The sequence below is a fragment of the Lucilia sericata genome, unplaced genomic scaffold (assembly GCF_015586225.1).
Source record: "Lucilia sericata isolate MDLA Ls3-8-SP2 unplaced genomic scaffold, ASM1558622v1 Contig000272F_arrow, whole genome shotgun sequence".
Classification (NCBI taxonomy): Eukaryota; Metazoa; Arthropoda; class Insecta; order Diptera; family Calliphoridae; genus Lucilia; species Lucilia sericata.
Window position 1 is genome coordinate 131,268 of NW_023994297.1, and position 18,382 is coordinate 149,649.

Genomic DNA, 18,382 nt, shown 5'->3' on the forward strand with positions numbered 1-18,382 from the left:
TTCCGATACATTTAAGCAATTTATGGATGAAAAACTAATTTTCTGAAAGAGGCTTTATATGGGGGCTAGGGGCAAATATGGACCAAGCCCGATAAAATTTTGTGAATATATTTATATTGACATAATATTTTATTGTGCTGAATTTCATCGCGATATTTGTGTATAAGCTAATTTGGGACATTCAAGTAATTTTCTGAAGGGGACTTTGTATGGGAGCTAGGGTCAAATGTGGCCCGATCTTTATGAAATTTGGCAGGGTCATCAAGATTTCTATAAAACTTAGTTGTGCCGTATTTTATCGATATATCTGTATATTTAACATAATTATGAGCTCAGAAGCCCTTTTCGGGGGGTTCTGTTGTATGGGGGCTAGGTGAAATAATGGACCGATTTTAACCATTTTCAATAGGCTTCGTCCTTAGGTAAAATAAAACGTGCGTGCCAAATTTCATCCAATTATCTTGAAAATTGCGACTTGTACCTTGCGCACAAGGTTTACATGGACAGCCAGCCAGCCAGACGGACGGACGGACGGACATAGCTTAATCGACTCAGAAAACGATTCTAAGCCGATTGGTATACTTTAAGGTGGGTCTAGGACGAATATTTTTGTATGTTACAAACATCAGCACAAATCCAATATACCCTCCCCACTAAAGTGGTGTAGGGTATAAATAGTTAAAATATTTGTTTTTACAGCCTAGTGAAATAATTTTTTCTACACTAAATTATTAGTTCAAAAAATATTCCTGCACTATTTTTTTCAACAGAGAAATTTGAAAGTTTAAGTTAATAGGTCAGTCTAGAAATGGTTTAACTCAACCAAAAACTCATTGGACGAATTATTAATGAGTAAAACGTTCATTATTTTCAAAGTTTCCAAGCTATTGCCTAAAAAACATCCAGTAAACAAATCACATCATATTGGCAACGCAGCTGAAGTGGCAATCAAGATACAAAATTGACCAATTAATTTATTTCTCCGAGGAGTGTTCACCATTCCGCTAAAGAAAAAAATCGTTATATTTGAGCAGAAGAAGGCAAAAGATTTGGAATTTAGGTGTTTCAACCATTTCTATTTAAAGCATGAGATGTTGGGGTAACTCCATATGAAGGGTCCATCATAGTGTCATCGCTAACAAAATCTGTATTTTCCATTTGAATAGATATATCTTTTAAACAATTTAATCATTTATTGTCTTACAAATTCTTTAATTTTCATTAAAAATATAGTGCAAAGAAAATTATTGAAGCCTTTTGTTAGTGACTGTTCAAATTTTTATTTGAGTGTAGTGCTTTTTTCTACACTACCACTCAATTGAGTTATAGTTAAAAAAAATAACATTATCACTAAAAAATATTAGTGCTAAAAATATAAGCTTCACTACCACTAAGCTCCTGAAAATTAGTGAAAAATATATTTTTTGAAATAATATTTAGTGCTAGTTAAATACTGATTTAACTAATAATTTAATGCTCTACCGCCATCTCTGATATTAACCCATAATAAGACACATATTACAGCAATAAATTTAATTTTATTATTAAGGTAATTACGATCTAATGGGTTAACACAGATCTTCAGTTTTTGCTTTAAACATGGGTTAATTTATGTGCTAAAATCATCTATTATCTTCATTTATGTATATATTTTTTAAGCCGTTATTAAATAAGAGAAACAAAACTCAAAGAAAATAAAAAGATTACTTAATACATAAAAAAAATCATTTTGCATCTATTAAACAAATTTTAAAAACAAAATTATTATGAGTGCTAATAAAAGTTTAAATAATTTACGTGTTGTTATCCACATTAATGAACAAGATGTAGAGGATCAAAATTCAAATTTCAAATGTATTGGCAGGAAGGGAATAAAACGAAATATAAATCGACATGTGGTACAACCTTCACCACCGATACGTTCTTTACAATCCTTAAACGATAATCCGGCATATGATAACACGAAAGCCGAGGTCTTATTAATCGATGACAAATCCTTGCAATTAAATTTATTATCGATTGAAGAAGATGATGGCCCTTTCACGAACATTTCCCATAAGATGCATTTCGATCACGTCAGTCATTCTACGGTGGAAATGATCAAATGTGAACTAGCAATAGTAATGGATGATCTTCTGGTGAAACATAAAAATACTTGTATAATGCGTTTTGCTACTAAGCAAGAAATGGATATTACCATATTCTTTGATCTCTTTATAACATTTCTTAATAAGCGAATTTATCATCAGAAATATAAACTGCAATATATTAAATTGGAATGTGTGGACATAGCAGGAAGCGTAGGAAATAAGAAAAATGCACCCTCTGAAAAGGGGTTTACAATGAAAGCTAATCTAGCTGGACTAGGAGACAATAGCGATGATGATTACAATAACAATGATAAAACATTCAGATTAAAAAGAAATTCCACAAATGAATTTCGTTCTACTAGAGATCTACTACTGTGGCTTTTAAATGAATATAATTATAAGTTTGCTGATAATAAAGGACATGAAAAATTGCAGTTTACATTTTCTTTAGTCGACCACCATCAAAATCTTTTTAAAGTAAAATTGTCGCTTTTCAATATCTATTTAGATTTAATGAGCGCCGATGATCGCAATCATTGGCACCAATTTATGGATCATATGGGTGAAGGTTGCCAAGGACTAGATTGTAATTTTATACACTCTGGTTTGACGATAAGTCTATCAGGTCACATTGAAGGTATAGCCAGTCTAAACACACTTTTACTATTCGATGTGCCGACCAATATTAAAATGACAGCTGATACAATAGAAATGCTACAAATGGCCCATAGTGTGATTAAAAACAGGAAAAGAAAAGAATTGTTGTTGAGCAAAAAGTTGGTCAATTTAAATCGTCGTAAAACTTTATCTTCAAATGTTTGCACAAATTTTATTCTACCACACCAAAATCAGGATTTGAACAATAATCTGGATATAAAACTAAAAAAAGAACGCCGCACTTCCTTACCCTTGCTAAAGGATTGGTCAACGAAAGGGTTGTCTTTGTCCACGCCTTACAACATTAATCACACAATTATAAGTAAGCCTTTATGTGACAAACCACATTCAAGTAACGATTTTAATACACTTAGTGGTTGGTATCGCAAAATAGATGAACGCTTTAGAAAAATCTGTCAATTGCGTGAGAAGTATTACAATCGATATTTTGAATTAAAAATTAAAGAATTTTCCTCAAATATCCAACAAATGTTCAATTCATTGGAATCATACATTCCACAAAACGAAAAAGATTTAATCAACCTACAGGCTAATGTAGAGTTACATGAACTCTTCGAAAGTTATAATGATGTGCGCTGCTTGTTTAGGCAATTATCGGAGGATATTAAAGATTCAGATTTTGAGGAAATTTTAAATATATATTTGGAAACTAAGACATTCGATTTAAATAAACATAATTTAGCTTTAAAGCAAAAATATTTATATATGTCCCAACAACATTTAAAACTTACTCTTAGCAATTTATTAGGTGATATGATATTATAACTTTAAGTTTAATAGGTATTTATTTTTGTCCTGTTATTTGAAAATTGTTTAGTTTAAATGTATTGTGTTGTCTTGCTGTTTCATTTCAAAATTGTAATAATTATTTCAAATGATTAAATTGAATAATAAAGAAATGTGTTAGAAAAATTATGAGTCTTATTTATTTATTATTTTAATAGTATTTAAAAAACTTACTAACTGTATTTTTATACTTTTGAAGAATGGAGGTTACACATTATATTGTAACAAAATTTAAATTTTATAGATTTTATATATTTATACTGCATTTAGGGGATTTCTAGAATAACTAAATAAATCAACAGAATGTTCATATTTTATATTGTCTATATTTTATTGATTGAAGAACATGTATGTTTTTTTTTTTTTAATTCGTTTACATTAAAACCTTTTTTGTGGAATAAGAATTGTTTAAATACATGTGTATGTAGATGAACTCTTTTAAAGAATTTTTAATAAAAAATAAATATCTACGTGTATATAGAATATAGAAAAAATTTATTTAAAAAATATATTGTATGTAGGTTATGTATGTGTTGTGAAACAAGTATAAAATATGTGTAATAATCAAATAGGTCTAATTAAATTTAATATTTTTTACGAGTTACCTTTTCAAGGTTAATTTAGGGTGGTTTTAGTGGTGCCATCAGATAGTTATTATGAAACATAGCGTCAAAACACATATGTAAAACAAGCAACATAACATGACACGTACTAATTTACAAAAAATATTAAAACCAATAAAAAGATGACAAAATGAAAATTGTGAATAAATACGCCCGACTAACGCCGCCTCTGCAAACGTCGCTACCGTATTTCATTCACTTATGTTACCACCATTGCCATGTGGCATATTGTGTTGAGATTGTCCTGGTTGTTGGTGATGATGTTGAGCTGAGGACGAGGCAGCTGTGGATGATGACGATGATGCTGGTGCTGATGAAGATGTTGTTGCTGCCGTTGATGTCTGCTGCAGGGACTGATTGAGTAATGCCAAATTACTGGCTTTCATGCGGGCTATAGTGGTATTTGCCATCCCTCCAAAAGCTGAGAGACATGGTGACATACAAGGCGTTGAGCAGAGGCTATTACTGATCTCACACTGGTCAAGTAGGCGGAGTAGCTCGTTGGTATCGGGTCCGCCATTGATTTTCTGCGATTGGCTTTCATCTTTTTTGGAAAATAAAGATAGCGCAGTTGTGAGATCCCACATTTGTATGTTGCCATTGCAATGGCCCGTCAATATGAAACGAGAACCCATACGAGAGCTAACCTCACATTCATGGACGCAAAATGATGTTATCGACGAACCATCAACAGATTTTATCACACAAACCCGTTCACCATTCGAAGCTAAACGCACATACAGTTGATCTGTTTCTGGTACAACTTTCTGTACAAATATTTGCTCATCATAATCACCATAGGGACCGAAATCATTGCCAGCTACATAACTATAATTCGATTCTGTGGCTTCCAAAGATACTATTTTAAAAGATGCCTCTGGTGTAGAGCCAGGCTGTGTTGATAACATGCCACGAAATCTGGTCAAACTCCAGGTCCGTACATGGTGATATTCACTGCACACAGAAACTAGATATTTTTCAGAAAGCATAACTTTTGTTACGGGACTTTGATGTACAGTGAAAGTTTCGAAAAGATGAGGACCATGACCAGCAGTTTCCGGATGCTGTACAATAATACGTACGGCACCACTTTTTGTACCGTAAGCAATTTCAATCCAATTACCACTAATGCCTACAACAGGAATATATATAAAACACGTTAAAGGTAAATTGAATAAAAAGCCTAAAACAACACAACTTACTTGAAGTTTTTGGTGTTAAATACACCGAAATTGCAGTTATTGGGTCTAAATTGGGATCTTTATACAGTTCAGTTACCAGTAAATCATTGTCCTTCATGCGCAATGGAAACTTTTGCATATCTGCAAAAATTGTTAATTGTTAAACCATTTTACTAACAACTGAGTGAAATATAGTTCAGTTATAAAATAACTTAGTTAAATTAAGTTAAATAAGTTATAAATTAACTTATTATATTTTCTGTTTATATTTTAATAGCTTCTTTCCTATATAGCCGTCCTTTGGATAGAGCTTTTTAAAAAAGATTTACATTTAATGATTCATTTAAAAGTAATTTATTCAAAAATATTAAAATTTTATATTATTTAAATATAATACGTTTAAACTTACCTATATAATAAATGGAACCGTTGTTACAGCCCAGTAGTAGGAATGAACCTGCAGAATCAAATGATAGTACCGGTACCAAATCCTGTATTTGCCAGTGCTGGGTCATAGCATGCCAGACACCTATTTTGCCCGACGATGACAAAGCTACCAATTGGCTGCCAATGAAAAACAAATACTCCACTCGTACATTCAAATTAAATGTACCGATATCGGTTTTATTTCCTCCCTCATGGATACTCCACAAACGTATCTGACTGCCATAAGATATTGCCACCATCTTGCTGGGAATAGGTTCTGCCGTCGACATGTTAACCTTTGAGTTTATAGCAATCCTTTCGATTGTGGAGTCTATGTAAGGAGAAGTGAAAACCAATTGCCAGCCATTGGAATCTTTGACTCGGTAACAGGCCACAAAATGAGCATATGCCACTGCAAACCAATTTTGATGAGCCTTAATGATTTGTACACGCAAGGGATCAACCCAATTTGAACTGAGTGTTGGCGAAAATACTAAGCCAACATCATTTCGTATTAGTTTATTTAAATCTGCCGATGAGTTTCGAGAATGACGCATAAAATCTAAAGAAGGATTTCGAGAATGTTCACCACGAGTGTTATTCGACCAGCAACGGCTGTCTTGTGAAGTAGAACTCCCACGACCCAATCTCAAATCCCACGATGAGTTACGGGAATGAGAGCTATGACGATTAGATACTATATTCGCAGGTTCTGGCACACGCACCATTGAACCTGGACGAGCATTTGAACCGGCCGTTGAAGTTGATGGCAAGCATTGTTCCAGCGGCACTGGAGCCGCAGACATATTCGCCGCATTGTTACGCGGAGAATTAGAGTCAATGGAAGAACATCCCTGTTGTTGATTTACAACAATATTATCATTAGGCGGTATAGCCGGAGCTGGTAGAAAACCGTAGAATAAAACATCTCCACAAGAGGAATGATTTAAATCTTCACATAGTGCTAAACGCTTTACCAATGGTGTCAAACCATAATATTCAGATTCATGGCGTAAAGCTCGTATTTCACAGTTTTTTATATCAATTTCCTTAGTTCTTAAATAATTCAATATTATAGAAAACAATGATGGATCTCTATCAATAAATATTGCCCCTGTTTCATCCTTTAGGCTAGATATGCGGCCACTAAGTAAGGCGGTAAAAAATGTATCCGGTATCCAAGTAAGAGTTTGGCGTGATGTGGAAAATCTATTAAATAAATTTAAAAAAATGATAATAAAAAACAATAGCTTTTCATCATTATTTTTATTGATAAACATATCAACATTTATTCACTAAAAACAAAAATAAAACATGCATTTTGAGCCATTAAAAATTCTTCATCAGCTATGTATATATGGATATATAGATTGATCAAATTTTCAAAAAAGCAGGACACTAGGTAAACGACGAACATTTCATCTGCATAATCGCATAATACACATAGGCAAAATAAACAAAACAACAATTGTTATCATAGTTTTTTTTTTTAAGTTCCAACGCCACCGTACAAATTACTATACATACAATATTTATTTATGTACATACATACATATGTACATCATCATCCATCAACGTAATCAAACAAAATTACAAATACATAGTAATAAAAACAATAAACAAAATAAATTAGATTTCACTTGCCTCTGACCCCCTACATTTAGATTAACCAAATCTCCACTATGAGCAAAGTAGGACATGTCTTTTGTGTCCCAACTTTTTGTGGCTTCTGCTGTATGGGGTCTGTTTTGATCTGCTCTACTCGACTCACTCTGTGTACGGATTGTTTTTGTTTACTCCGTTAATTGTTCCAATCTTCTTATTCAAATGCTAATATGCAAATGATTTTTGTATTTAAATAAATTATTTTATGACTAAACATTTAAATTCCAGTATGCAATTGTTTTATTTTTGGAAATCCACATAAGAAAAAAATTTAATCAATGTTTCCTACGCAGAGCCCTGCGTCGACAAATATTAACGGCGGCGGCGACTGACACTAAATATGTCGGCGGCGGATTAAAATCGACTGTAAGCCGGCTAAGTTTTCAACTACGTTTAGTTTTTATTTTTTCAACGATTTTAAATAAAAACGGAATCCGAGAGATCAGAAAGTAGGATTTTGGAAGCAAATACATTGTTTATAACAACAAAATAGAGCAAACTCAAAAGTTGCATGAGAAATTATGCAGGGATGAATAAAAAATTCTTAAAAATTAAAAACAAATCCTTTCTCCAAGTTTTACTAGGATCTGCCATATAAAACATCTTGCAGAAAATCAGTTTCTAAAAAATTTTGCATTAAGAAAATGATCAATAACGTAAAAACAAAGATATTTTATTTGTTTATTTACTAGCTATACCCAGTGTGCTGTGCTACCCTAAAAGCAATATAAATAAGAAGCCTACTTAACAATTTTGATGATTCTAACTACAATGGTTTTCCAGATATACAATTTGTTACATATGGGAGATTCCACGCAAATTATTGCAATTTCGCCAATTATTCCGAACGTTAATTAAGATTTTAATTTAATCTATGAAAAATTTGAATAATCTAATAGTTTCTAGATATACAAATTTTTGTATTTAATTCATATGGGAAGTGCCAAGCCCCCCATTGAAAGTCCGCCCGTTATTCTCTAAATGTTCTTCAGTAAAATTTGAAGATTCTAGCTCTAATAGTTTCTCAGATATACGAATTTTTCTATTTAATTCATATGGGAGCTCCAAGCCCCCCAGATGAAAGTCCGCCCTTTTTTCTCCAAAATGTTCAGATGAATATTAAAGTTGTTCGTGCAAAATTTGAAGAATTTAGTTATATTAGTTTCCCAGATAAACGAATTTTTGTATTTAATTCATATGAGAGGTTCCGCTCCCCTCATTAGTAGTCCCCCAGTTTATTACCCAAAATGTTTACATGGATGTTAAAGTTCTTCCAGAACAACATCATTTAAAGGGATCACAAAGAGATTGAAAAATATTCCAAACGTTTCACTTTGAAAACATTATTAGAATGTATGAAAACTCTAAAGGAAGACTATTCCTATTTTAGTGGACGTAAGCGAGATAAATTTTCGTTCAATTAGGATACTGCGTGTTTAATTTTATGTTTATATATTCAATATTTTAGAAAATTCAAAAAGTACCAGTTAAAGAACGAAAAATTACCAGAAATACTCCAGTTTAAATTTTCATTCACTCAAGTCCCTGATTGCTTAGTTTTATGTTTTTAGGTTCATTAAGAACACGAAGAACAACTCTTCCTCTTTTGGCATGTTCCGAAGTAACAGAAGAATTCTATTATATACATACATACAATAAGATATATGATTATATGCAATAAAAAAGTTTAGGGATCTAGGTTTGTTCCAAAAATTTATTTTACTTGTTCAAAGAAATTACTTATTTCTATTATTTTAATTTCTTTTATGAGTCACCCACATATTTTTCTAGTAATTCCTGTTTGCGTTTTCGAAGCAGAGCATCCTCAATGTCTTTCTGTGTCGGTACAGGCACATGTGCTGTGAATTTAGGTGCAAGTAATTCCATTGGATTTTCCTCTCTTCGAGAGTCCTTTGCATCTTCCGCCGCCTCTCGAGCTGGTATAGACAAGGGATAAATGTCATCATCATTATCATCGTCCTCCAATTCGACATGACCATCGCGGGCCATTTTTTCTTTCCATTCACGAACAGCTTTTTGAATAGCCAAATGTTCAATACGTTCTTCAATGGGCATCAAAATACCATCATCGTCATCTCTATAGCCATAATATTCGGCGTCTATATCTTTCATGAGTTCAGCTCGAGTTTTGCGTGGTGGCGGTGGTGGTTCTTGTTCGAACAGTTCTCGAACACCTGGTAAATCTTTTGCAGCCCCAAAGTACTTGTAACCTCGATTGCCGGGAACTTCACGACCTTCGGCATCAAACATTTTGGGACCATAACGACGATAATGAGGTCCACCCAAAGCTGATATTTGATTTTCCCAATGACGTTTTTCTCTAAGTAATTTATTAATTTCATCGTTCAAATCACGTATGCGAAATTCACCAAGACCAGCTATGAAAGGAAAATTAAATTTAATATGACCATAGTACCTATTATACACAATTCCCCAAAAGATCTTACCATTTTGTATTTGGGCCACTTTGTTGGAAATTTCTCGTATGATTTCTAGACGATATTTTTCACATTTTGGCAGATCATTACACTCTGAAGCCAAGTAGGGACGTCTATCTTTTTCACCTGATTCAATTTCTTTAGCCGCTCGCCAACGGGCCAAGGTGGTCCTAAGAAAATAGTTATCTTTATTGTGGACAATTTTTGTAATGCTATTAGTTTTACTTACATAGCCTTTTCAGCATTACGAGCCTGTAAAAAATATTATAATTAATTGTTTAATTAAAAAAAAATAATGTAAGTATTTACCATGTTTTTTTATGTTTTGCGGCGTTTTCAACAAAACGTTTTGTTTACAAATTTGGAATCAGATGTTTGAACTGTATTACCGACAGTCATTGTCTCTTTTAAAAGTTTCCCAGCAAACATTCATCTAGTTTTGTATTTTTGAATTACCATATAACGAATGTCCCCGTACTCGTCAGTTTACATTGAAATTAGCTGTAAACCAGATGAACTTAACAAAAAGTAGTATTTTAATATATTTTTATTGAATGTTATCTTTTATATTTTGTAATTTATTATGCTTCTTCATCTGAGTTTTCTTATTTGAAAACTTTCCATAAACATTTTAATTCATAATTTTAAATTTAAATTTTTTTGCTTTGAAAACACAAATATAATTTTTTTTAGAATAAAAATAAATTCATTCATTTTGACACAACCCAAGCACTTTTTAAATAAAAAAATAAAAATCAGCTGCCTTAACGATTTCACCTTACTTAGTGCATCCTGACCTTTAATATTAGATGAACTTAATGAATTCATTCAAGTTTTTCAATTTAAAAAAATGTTGTCAACTTTTTATTTAATTTTTTTTGTTTATTTTGTTTTTCTCTTTTTTCTTGTGTAGCGTCGTATTTTTTTAATATTATTTAGGGAAAAACGGAGTTGCATCACTAAAAACTATTAGATTTTGAGTAGATTTTAACGAAATCTAGTTACGAAGTAGATTTTGTTTTGTATAGGAGATCTAGTTAAAATCAACTAGATTTGGCTCGAAATCTCATAAGTACTAGATTTCGTGTACATATGTGTAAATTGGGTATTATTTTATTTTAATATATCGACAAAAAAGTTAATTTTATGCTATGTTTCTATTGGTGTTTCCACTGAGCTCACTCGTTTTTGAGATTCGAATTTTCGAACAAATCCTGTCATATAACGAAAATAAAATAATTTTTTTTTAATTTAAACATTAAAAAAACTTACGGGTTTAATTGCCCTATAAGAAATGAATGACCGAAACTAACACATACAAAATGATTTTACTAACACACACGCAAGATTTTTTTTAAAGAATTGTCGAAAAAAAAATTTAATGGATGATTCCATCAACAATGACAGTCAAATGACCGGTAAAATGACCGTTACTGGACCCAATGTGTGGTATAGGGTTGAATTTGCATATGAAAGAATGAAACAACTACATTTTGTTACAGAGTTGTATTTTTCGTCGTTACAAATTAATTGTTTCTGCGAAAGCCAAAGATCAAGAAGCGAAAAAATAAAAAAATTACAAAGTCTTTAAATTATTAAAAATAAAGAGAATTATTATAAACTAAATTTTAAAAAAGTTCAGGAAGTGGATCAGAAGATAAACAATTCGGAGTTTAATCAATCAATGGTAACATAAATATGTACTTATGATTTTTATATTTCGATATACTTATGTATTTCTTTACAGACAACTTATTTCCACAAATTAATAGGAGCATCAGAGGACTTAAGATTCTGCGAGTTATGTAAAATGGTGAAAAGACTGGTAATTTATGTATATGATTACTATATTAAAAAAATTAACAATATATATATATTAAAATATCAATAAATTGTGTTTTATTATAAATTGGTATAGCCGTCAGATTTGACGGATATATTCATCAAGTGTGATTAGTCAACAATGACCGATTAATGCATCATTTTTTTATTTGTTAACTGTAATGGATATATCCATCAAGCATGATTAGTCAATCATGACTAATATTTATATCATCCATGATTAGTAAACAACAAAAGAGTGAGCAGCTCAAATATATGTTTTAAAGTCGATAGAATTCATAAGTGCGAGGGTGATGCAACATCACATGTACACAAATTTTATATAAAATGCCCCTGATTTAAAAATTGTAATTTGTACGAAGGAATACATAATACAGATTGGATCTGTCAAAAATGTACGCGAAATCTATTATATGATTTCAACTATAATAAAACAATAATAAGGTAGAATCAGTAGAAAAGTACGTTCTCAATTTTACATGCCTTGAATTGTCACAAAAAAGAAAATTAAAAAATATAAAGAAAAACATCAAATAAAAATTAGTGAAAATTTTTTAAAATTGAATAATTTGAATAAAAACTATTGTAAAACCAATAAAAATCAAAAACAAGATAGAGAAGTGTGGAATGCTGTTTGCCTGTGCCGTTCAAGAATCATTTCATGGTATTTTTCGTGGTTTTAATTTGAAGATTTTTAAGTTTTTCTCTTTTTAGTTCTTTTTTGTTTGACTTAACAAGGCAGAGAATTGACAACTCTCCCTACTGATTCTACCTTTCTATGGTTGTATCATGATTTCAACTAGTTTTGACCAAAACGATTAGATTTGCACAAATCGCCTCAATGGAAACATGGCATTAGCCGGTTCACTGACGATTTTAAGCCGCCGCCGAAATTTTGCCGCCTTAGCTAATGTTTGTCGGCGCAGGCTTTTGATTCCCGCCTGATTTAATTTGTCGCAAATTTTTCACGCATTCTACAACAAACTACCAAACAAAAAAGTGCACGAAAAAGTAATTGTGAAATTCTTGAAAATAGCTTGAGAAAAATTTTTTTATTGTTAATTAAAATTCATATTTGTCAAACTAACAAAGTAATTTTATAATATTTTGCTGAAAACTTTAATAGTTAAACGAAAATGCCCGGCATAGCATCTCTCTCTAAAGGCGTCATTCCTGTAAGATTTTAATTGCGTTTCTAGTATTATAGTATATGTACTTTTTTTGAACAAATATTTATTTTATTTGCAATTTTTTTAGCGCATTATGGCTGGGGAAGAGGTAGATTCTCCAGTTCTACAAATCCTTTGTGCCAAACGTATCCGGGACTCTGACCGCTTGCGTCTTTTGATCTCAGACAGCCAATATTTCAATAGCTTTGCGATGCTGGCATCGCAATTAAATGCTACATTCGGTGATGGCAAACTTAAGGATAACTCCATTGTAAGAGTTGACAAGTACATTACGTCGGTTGTTAATAAAAGTGATGCTGGAAAGTAAGTACTTACATTAATTATTAGTATATACATATGTTATTAAATATGTATCTGTATATATGTACATAAATGTGCAATATAAAAGTATATATAATATAAAATGTATGTATATTTATTACATAGCTTGTAGGAAAAATTGCATTGTTGCTGGAAAAAAAGTTTTATAATATTGTGAAATACATACATACATATGAATGTATGAACATCACCTCATACGAAGTAGGTATGTTTATTTTATGTTTGCGCTGACATTCTACAACCTCCTCAAGATATGACCAAAAGTCTCAGAATTGAAAATTTTTAAATCGGTCCTTGATTAAGCCTAGACCTAATAGAAATTTCCTGAAAATTTGTGGTGAATGTTAATTATACGTCGCGTAATGTAATGCTTATTAAAAATCAAAACCTAGCCATATAGCAATAGGTATATACTTTAGAAAATACCTTTAACGTTTACAATTAACTTGAAAATATATGACATACAAAAACTATATGTGAGTCTAACACTCTTTAGGAAATCTCATTATTTTGGGCCACAATTCACTATCCCATTGACTATCCACAATTGACTATCCCAGTTACAAGGTGTTTTAAATATTTTATTATATACAACATCCGAAATATATTAATGAATTAAAATTAAATAAAACAAAAATTGGAATAACAACGCACAGTGGTATAGGAAAAAAAAAAGAGGGAAATAATTCGGTAACTTCTAAACGGTTAATCCGATTTTAATGAAATTTGGTATGCACAAAGAGGTGTTGTCGAGTTTAGGTTTTGAATTTGGACCTTATAGGCCAACCAGGGGCCCGGCGGGGGGTCCTCAAATTAGGACACCTCGGCTATGTTAAATTTTTAAAACGATCCTATTTCTTCATTTGAGTTCCGATTTAAAAAAAATTTCGTATATAGAATCTCCTCATCGAGTCGTAGCAGTAAATTATCTCTTATAGTTTAGGAGATATTCGCATTTGAAAATTAAAATTTTTAAATTTTTACCGTCCTTACTTTATTTTTTTTGATAATAGCGGGTCCAAATATTCCCGATTTTCGCTTTTTTTTATTCGCTTAACAACAAGTTTATATATCAAGCAGTGAAAGAATTATGTAAAAATCATGACTGAGTCCAAAGTTATAGGCATTTTAATTTAAAAAATAAAAAAAAGGCGATTTTTTGTCATTTTTTTGGGAAAAAAGTATCTTTTTCTTTTTAAGTTATCTAAAAAGTTTCTAAGAAGATGTATATAGAATTTATACTTTTTGGAAAGCTGACTTTACATAAAGTACGATAAATGAAACAAAACCTAAAAATTTTTGATATCGAGGGGACCAGGTCCATCCAAAAAAACCCTATTTTTTATGGAAAATTCAAATTATAGTGACCTGTTTTATATGACCCAATATGTTCTTAATCATTTTGTAACGGGTTTCGATAACCCCGCCCCTGGTATGGATATAATAGGCAAAAAACCAAAAAATCCCATTTTTGGGATTTTTTAAAACTTTTTTGAGAATTCCGGGATTTCTAATAAGAAAATTCGAAATTTTTATTTAATTTTGGATTTTAAGTAAAAAAATCTACCTAACTGTAAAATTTCATCAAAAAATATTCATAAATAAAATTTTTTATTGCAATTTGAAAAATTTGTATCTTCGCAAAAACTGAATAAAAAACATTTTTAAATTTTTTTTAAAAAAAGTATTCCGCGAATTTTTTAATTTTCAAAAATTAAATACAGTTTTGAAAAATAGACAAAATTACCTTTCCATTGATATATAACATGCCTACCTAATGTTTTTTAAGTGACAAATTAATTAGGGAAAACTAAACATCTTTTAGAAAATTTACCTAGCACTATTATTTTCATCCATATATGTAACAAATTTAAGAGTTAACCTTATGGATGAAAATAATAGTGCTATACAGTGGCAACGCCCTAAATCTAATACATATATTAATTTTGAAAAAATAGGTGTCCTGCCCAGATATTCTTTAATATTAATTTTTGGATATAATTACAACTATTATTTAGTATAGATAGAATAGTTTTTTTAGTAAAGATATTTTATATTACTATTCGACAATGATAGTGGAAAAGTATAGTTTGTATAAGTTTCAGTTCTAGGCAATTCTGCAGTGGTAGCTGTTTTATTTATATGCACTAAAACTACATACTTATTCAAACCGTCATTTAGAATTGCGTTGCTTTCAATTGAATTTATTAAAAAAATATCAACAAAATCTGTAATATTTTTTTAAATTTGTTAAAAAAAATTGCGATCACAACGACGTAATTTATAAGTTTATACTTTTAGAACTAACTTAATTAACCCAACTTTGTAAAAAGAAATTTGTCTAACAAATTATAGTTTAAGCAAATTTTCACGCTTTAAATGTCGAATTTGCAATTTCTTTGTCTTTACAATTAATTAAAAGTTTGCAAAAATTATGTAGTGAAATTTGTTAAAAAAATTAACTTGAAGCAAGAGTTAACAATAGAAAGAGGTTTTTACTTTAAGGTCCTTGCTTTAAACTAAAAATTTAAACCAATTTATTGCATTAATGATGTATTTAGGTACAAGCCATATAATTTATATTTCTTATTTGATATCGATAGACGTGTTCTTATAATTTTGGAGATGACTGTTTTAAATCCTGGTGATCAAGTACAACAAAAAATTGGCGAACCTGTCTCATATACAGAAGCTTCACAGGAAACTTCAGCTCCAAAACCAGCAGCAGCTCCTGCACCAGTTGCTAAAAAAGAAAGCTACACCAATCACAACAACAATAATACTATGGATCAAACATTAAATGCAGGCCTAACACATCCCATTGCAAGTTTGAGTCCTTATCAAAATAAATGGGTCATAAAGGCTCGAGTTATGTCGAAATCACCAATACGTACTTGGAGCAATGCTAAAGGGGAGGGCAAATTATTTAGCATTGATTTAATGGATGATTCTGGTGAGATACGTGCTACCGCATTCCGCGAACAAGTTGATAAGTACTATGAATTTATGGAAGTCGATAAGGTTTATTTTATTTCCAAATGCCAACTCAAGCCGGCAAATAAACAATATTCAACATTGAAAAATGATTATGAAATGACTTTCACAAATGATACCGTTGTACAAGCATGTGAAGATGATGATGGTTCTGGTATACCAGAAATTAAGTACGACTTTGTTCCAATCTCCCAAGTGGCTAATTTAGAACCAAAAGCTGCAGTTGATTGTATTGGTGTGTGCAAAGATGTTGGTGAACTACAAGTCTTTACTTCAAAGAACACCAATAAGGAATTTAAAAAGCGTGATTTGCTCCTAGTTGATACCAGTGATGCTTCGGTATCATTGACCATATGGGGTGATGATGCCGTCAATTTTGATGGTCATGTTCAACCTGTTATCCTTGTAAAAGGAGCCAGAGTTAGTGAATTTAATGGTGGCAAATCTTTAAGTTTGGGCAATGGTTCCGTTATGAAGATAAACCCGGATATTCCAGAATGTCATAAATTGCGTGGATGGTTTGATAATGGCGGTGGTGAAAATATCGTAAATTCTATTTCGGCCAGGTAAGTTTTATATGGTTTATTGGAATATTCATAATTATTAATTCAAATGAAATTGTAGAACTGGTGCTGGAGGTGGAGGCTATAACACTGAATGGCGTACATTCCATGAAGCTCGTGACTTGGGAACTGGCGATAAGCCAGACTACTTCCAAACTAAAGCAGTTGTACATCTTATTAAAAGCCAAAATGCTTACTACAAAGCTTGTCCCCAAGCCGAATGTAATAAAAAAGTTGTGGATGAAAACAATGGTCATTATCGTTGTGAAAAGTGTAATGCTGTATTTCCAAACTTTAAATACAGACTTTTGGTCAATGTAAGTATAGATTTTCAACTACATATGTTTTTCTGAAATATTTTTTATTAATATAATTTTTAATTTAGATGAGCATTGGTGATTGGACTTCAAATCGATGGGTCACATGTTTCAGTGACTTGGCTGAACAGCTCTTGGGACGTTCTGCTCAGGAAATTGGTGATGCAATGGATAACAATCCTACCGAAGCAGAAGAAATCTTCAGTTCCATAAATTTCCATTCATACACATTCAAACTACGCTCAAAAGTTGAAACATATGGAGTAAGTAGCTGGTGGTAGTCTTCTATTGTAATATTTTTTTATAATTAATTTTTATTGAATCACCTCTAGGATATGTCTCGCAACAAATTGACAGTTCAGTCGGCTACGCCCATTAACTACAAGGAATATAACAAATATTTAATAAATAATTTGAAAGAATTAACCGGTATTAATAAGGCCTAATTTTAAGTATTTTTTTAATTGATTTGTTTGTAACTTTAATATTTTGATGAAATTTTATGTAATTTTTGTGTTTGTTATTATATTACTCTGCGGAAATTATCACATTACTAAAATAAATACATACCTATATATTTAGAAATTTAATGTGTGTTTTTTATCTTTTTGGAGAACATTAATATGTAAACAGCTAAAAAACGCTTCTAGACTTTGTAATTTAGTTGTAAACAGACGATTTGCTCCACATACTTTTAGGCGTATTTTTGCCTTGATTTAGTGCCATCTATTGTTCGACATGTTTTCATTCTTAAATGCAAAATTTTGATTTTAATAATATGGCAACTCTTCAACCATTTTTGATAGTCATTTTCCGTAGTCTGGTAACTCTTTAAACATATACCAAAATCAGTATAAGCGTTGCCAGATTTTTAAAGTGATTTTTTGTTATTCGTAAACGTAATATTCTGAAACAATAGATGGCGCTAAATTTAGTCACATTTGAGCACCTAAAAGTATGCCACGAACTTATTTTAAATTAAATTCTTCTTTATTGTTTTTTACTTTTTTAATCCTTAATAAAACAAATCATGAACATTTTTTCATTTGAATTTATTTTTGTGTATATATTAATTAATATGCATATTATAGGTTTAATATAATGTATGTATTTCATTGTTTAAACTTAATTAAAGTAATATTATTATTTTTTTTTGTTATTGCAATTAAACGTAAAAACTATGATATTTGGAATTATGCACTTTTTGTTCGTTTGTTTCACTTATTTTTTCAAATATATTTGACTGA

At 31.0% G+C, this 18,382-nt stretch overlaps 4 protein-coding genes across 4 annotated transcripts; 2 read left to right on the forward strand and 2 right to left on the reverse strand.

The window, feature by feature from the left end:
- The first annotated feature begins 1,599 nt into the window (after positions 1-1,599).
- LOC119603063 lies at positions 1,600-4,132 on the forward strand. The gene is made up of 3 exons (XM_037954932.1): positions 1,600-1,603; positions 1,825-3,338; positions 4,127-4,132. Exons 1-3 carry the CDS (start codon positions 1,600-1,602, stop codon positions 4,130-4,132), a joined length of 1,524 nt encoding a protein of 507 aa, XP_037810860.1.
- Positions 3,872-7,761, reverse strand: LOC119603072 (BTB/POZ domain-containing protein KCTD3). The gene is made up of 4 exons (XM_037954950.1): positions 7,429-7,761; positions 5,768-6,993; positions 5,380-5,499; positions 3,872-5,309 (listed from the first exon to the last, which is right to left on the reverse strand). The coding sequence occupies exons 1-4, from the start codon at positions 7,482-7,484 to the stop codon at positions 4,369-4,371; spliced, it is 2,343 nt and encodes a 780-aa protein (XP_037810878.1). The 5' UTR covers positions 7,485-7,761; the 3' UTR covers positions 3,872-4,368.
- Positions 7,762-9,145: 1,384 nt separating this feature from the next.
- On the reverse strand, positions 9,146-10,329 carry LOC119603074 (pre-mRNA-splicing factor ISY1 homolog). Its single transcript, XM_037954952.1, has 4 exons — positions 10,218-10,329; positions 10,138-10,160; positions 9,918-10,078; positions 9,146-9,848 (listed from the first exon to the last, which is right to left on the reverse strand). The coding sequence occupies exons 1-4, from the start codon at positions 10,218-10,220 to the stop codon at positions 9,214-9,216; spliced, it is 822 nt and encodes a 273-aa protein (XP_037810880.1). The 5' UTR covers positions 10,221-10,329; the 3' UTR covers positions 9,146-9,213.
- Positions 10,330-12,624: 2,295 nt separating this feature from the next.
- On the forward strand, positions 12,625-17,708 carry LOC119603065 (replication protein A 70 kDa DNA-binding subunit). Its single transcript, XM_037954936.1, has 6 exons — positions 12,625-12,925; positions 13,008-13,243; positions 15,865-16,821; positions 16,880-17,135; positions 17,204-17,398; positions 17,468-17,708. The coding sequence occupies exons 1-6, from the start codon at positions 12,887-12,889 to the stop codon at positions 17,579-17,581; spliced, it is 1,797 nt and encodes a 598-aa protein (XP_037810864.1). The 5' UTR covers positions 12,625-12,886; the 3' UTR covers positions 17,582-17,708.
- Positions 17,709-18,382: the final 674 nt, after the last annotated feature.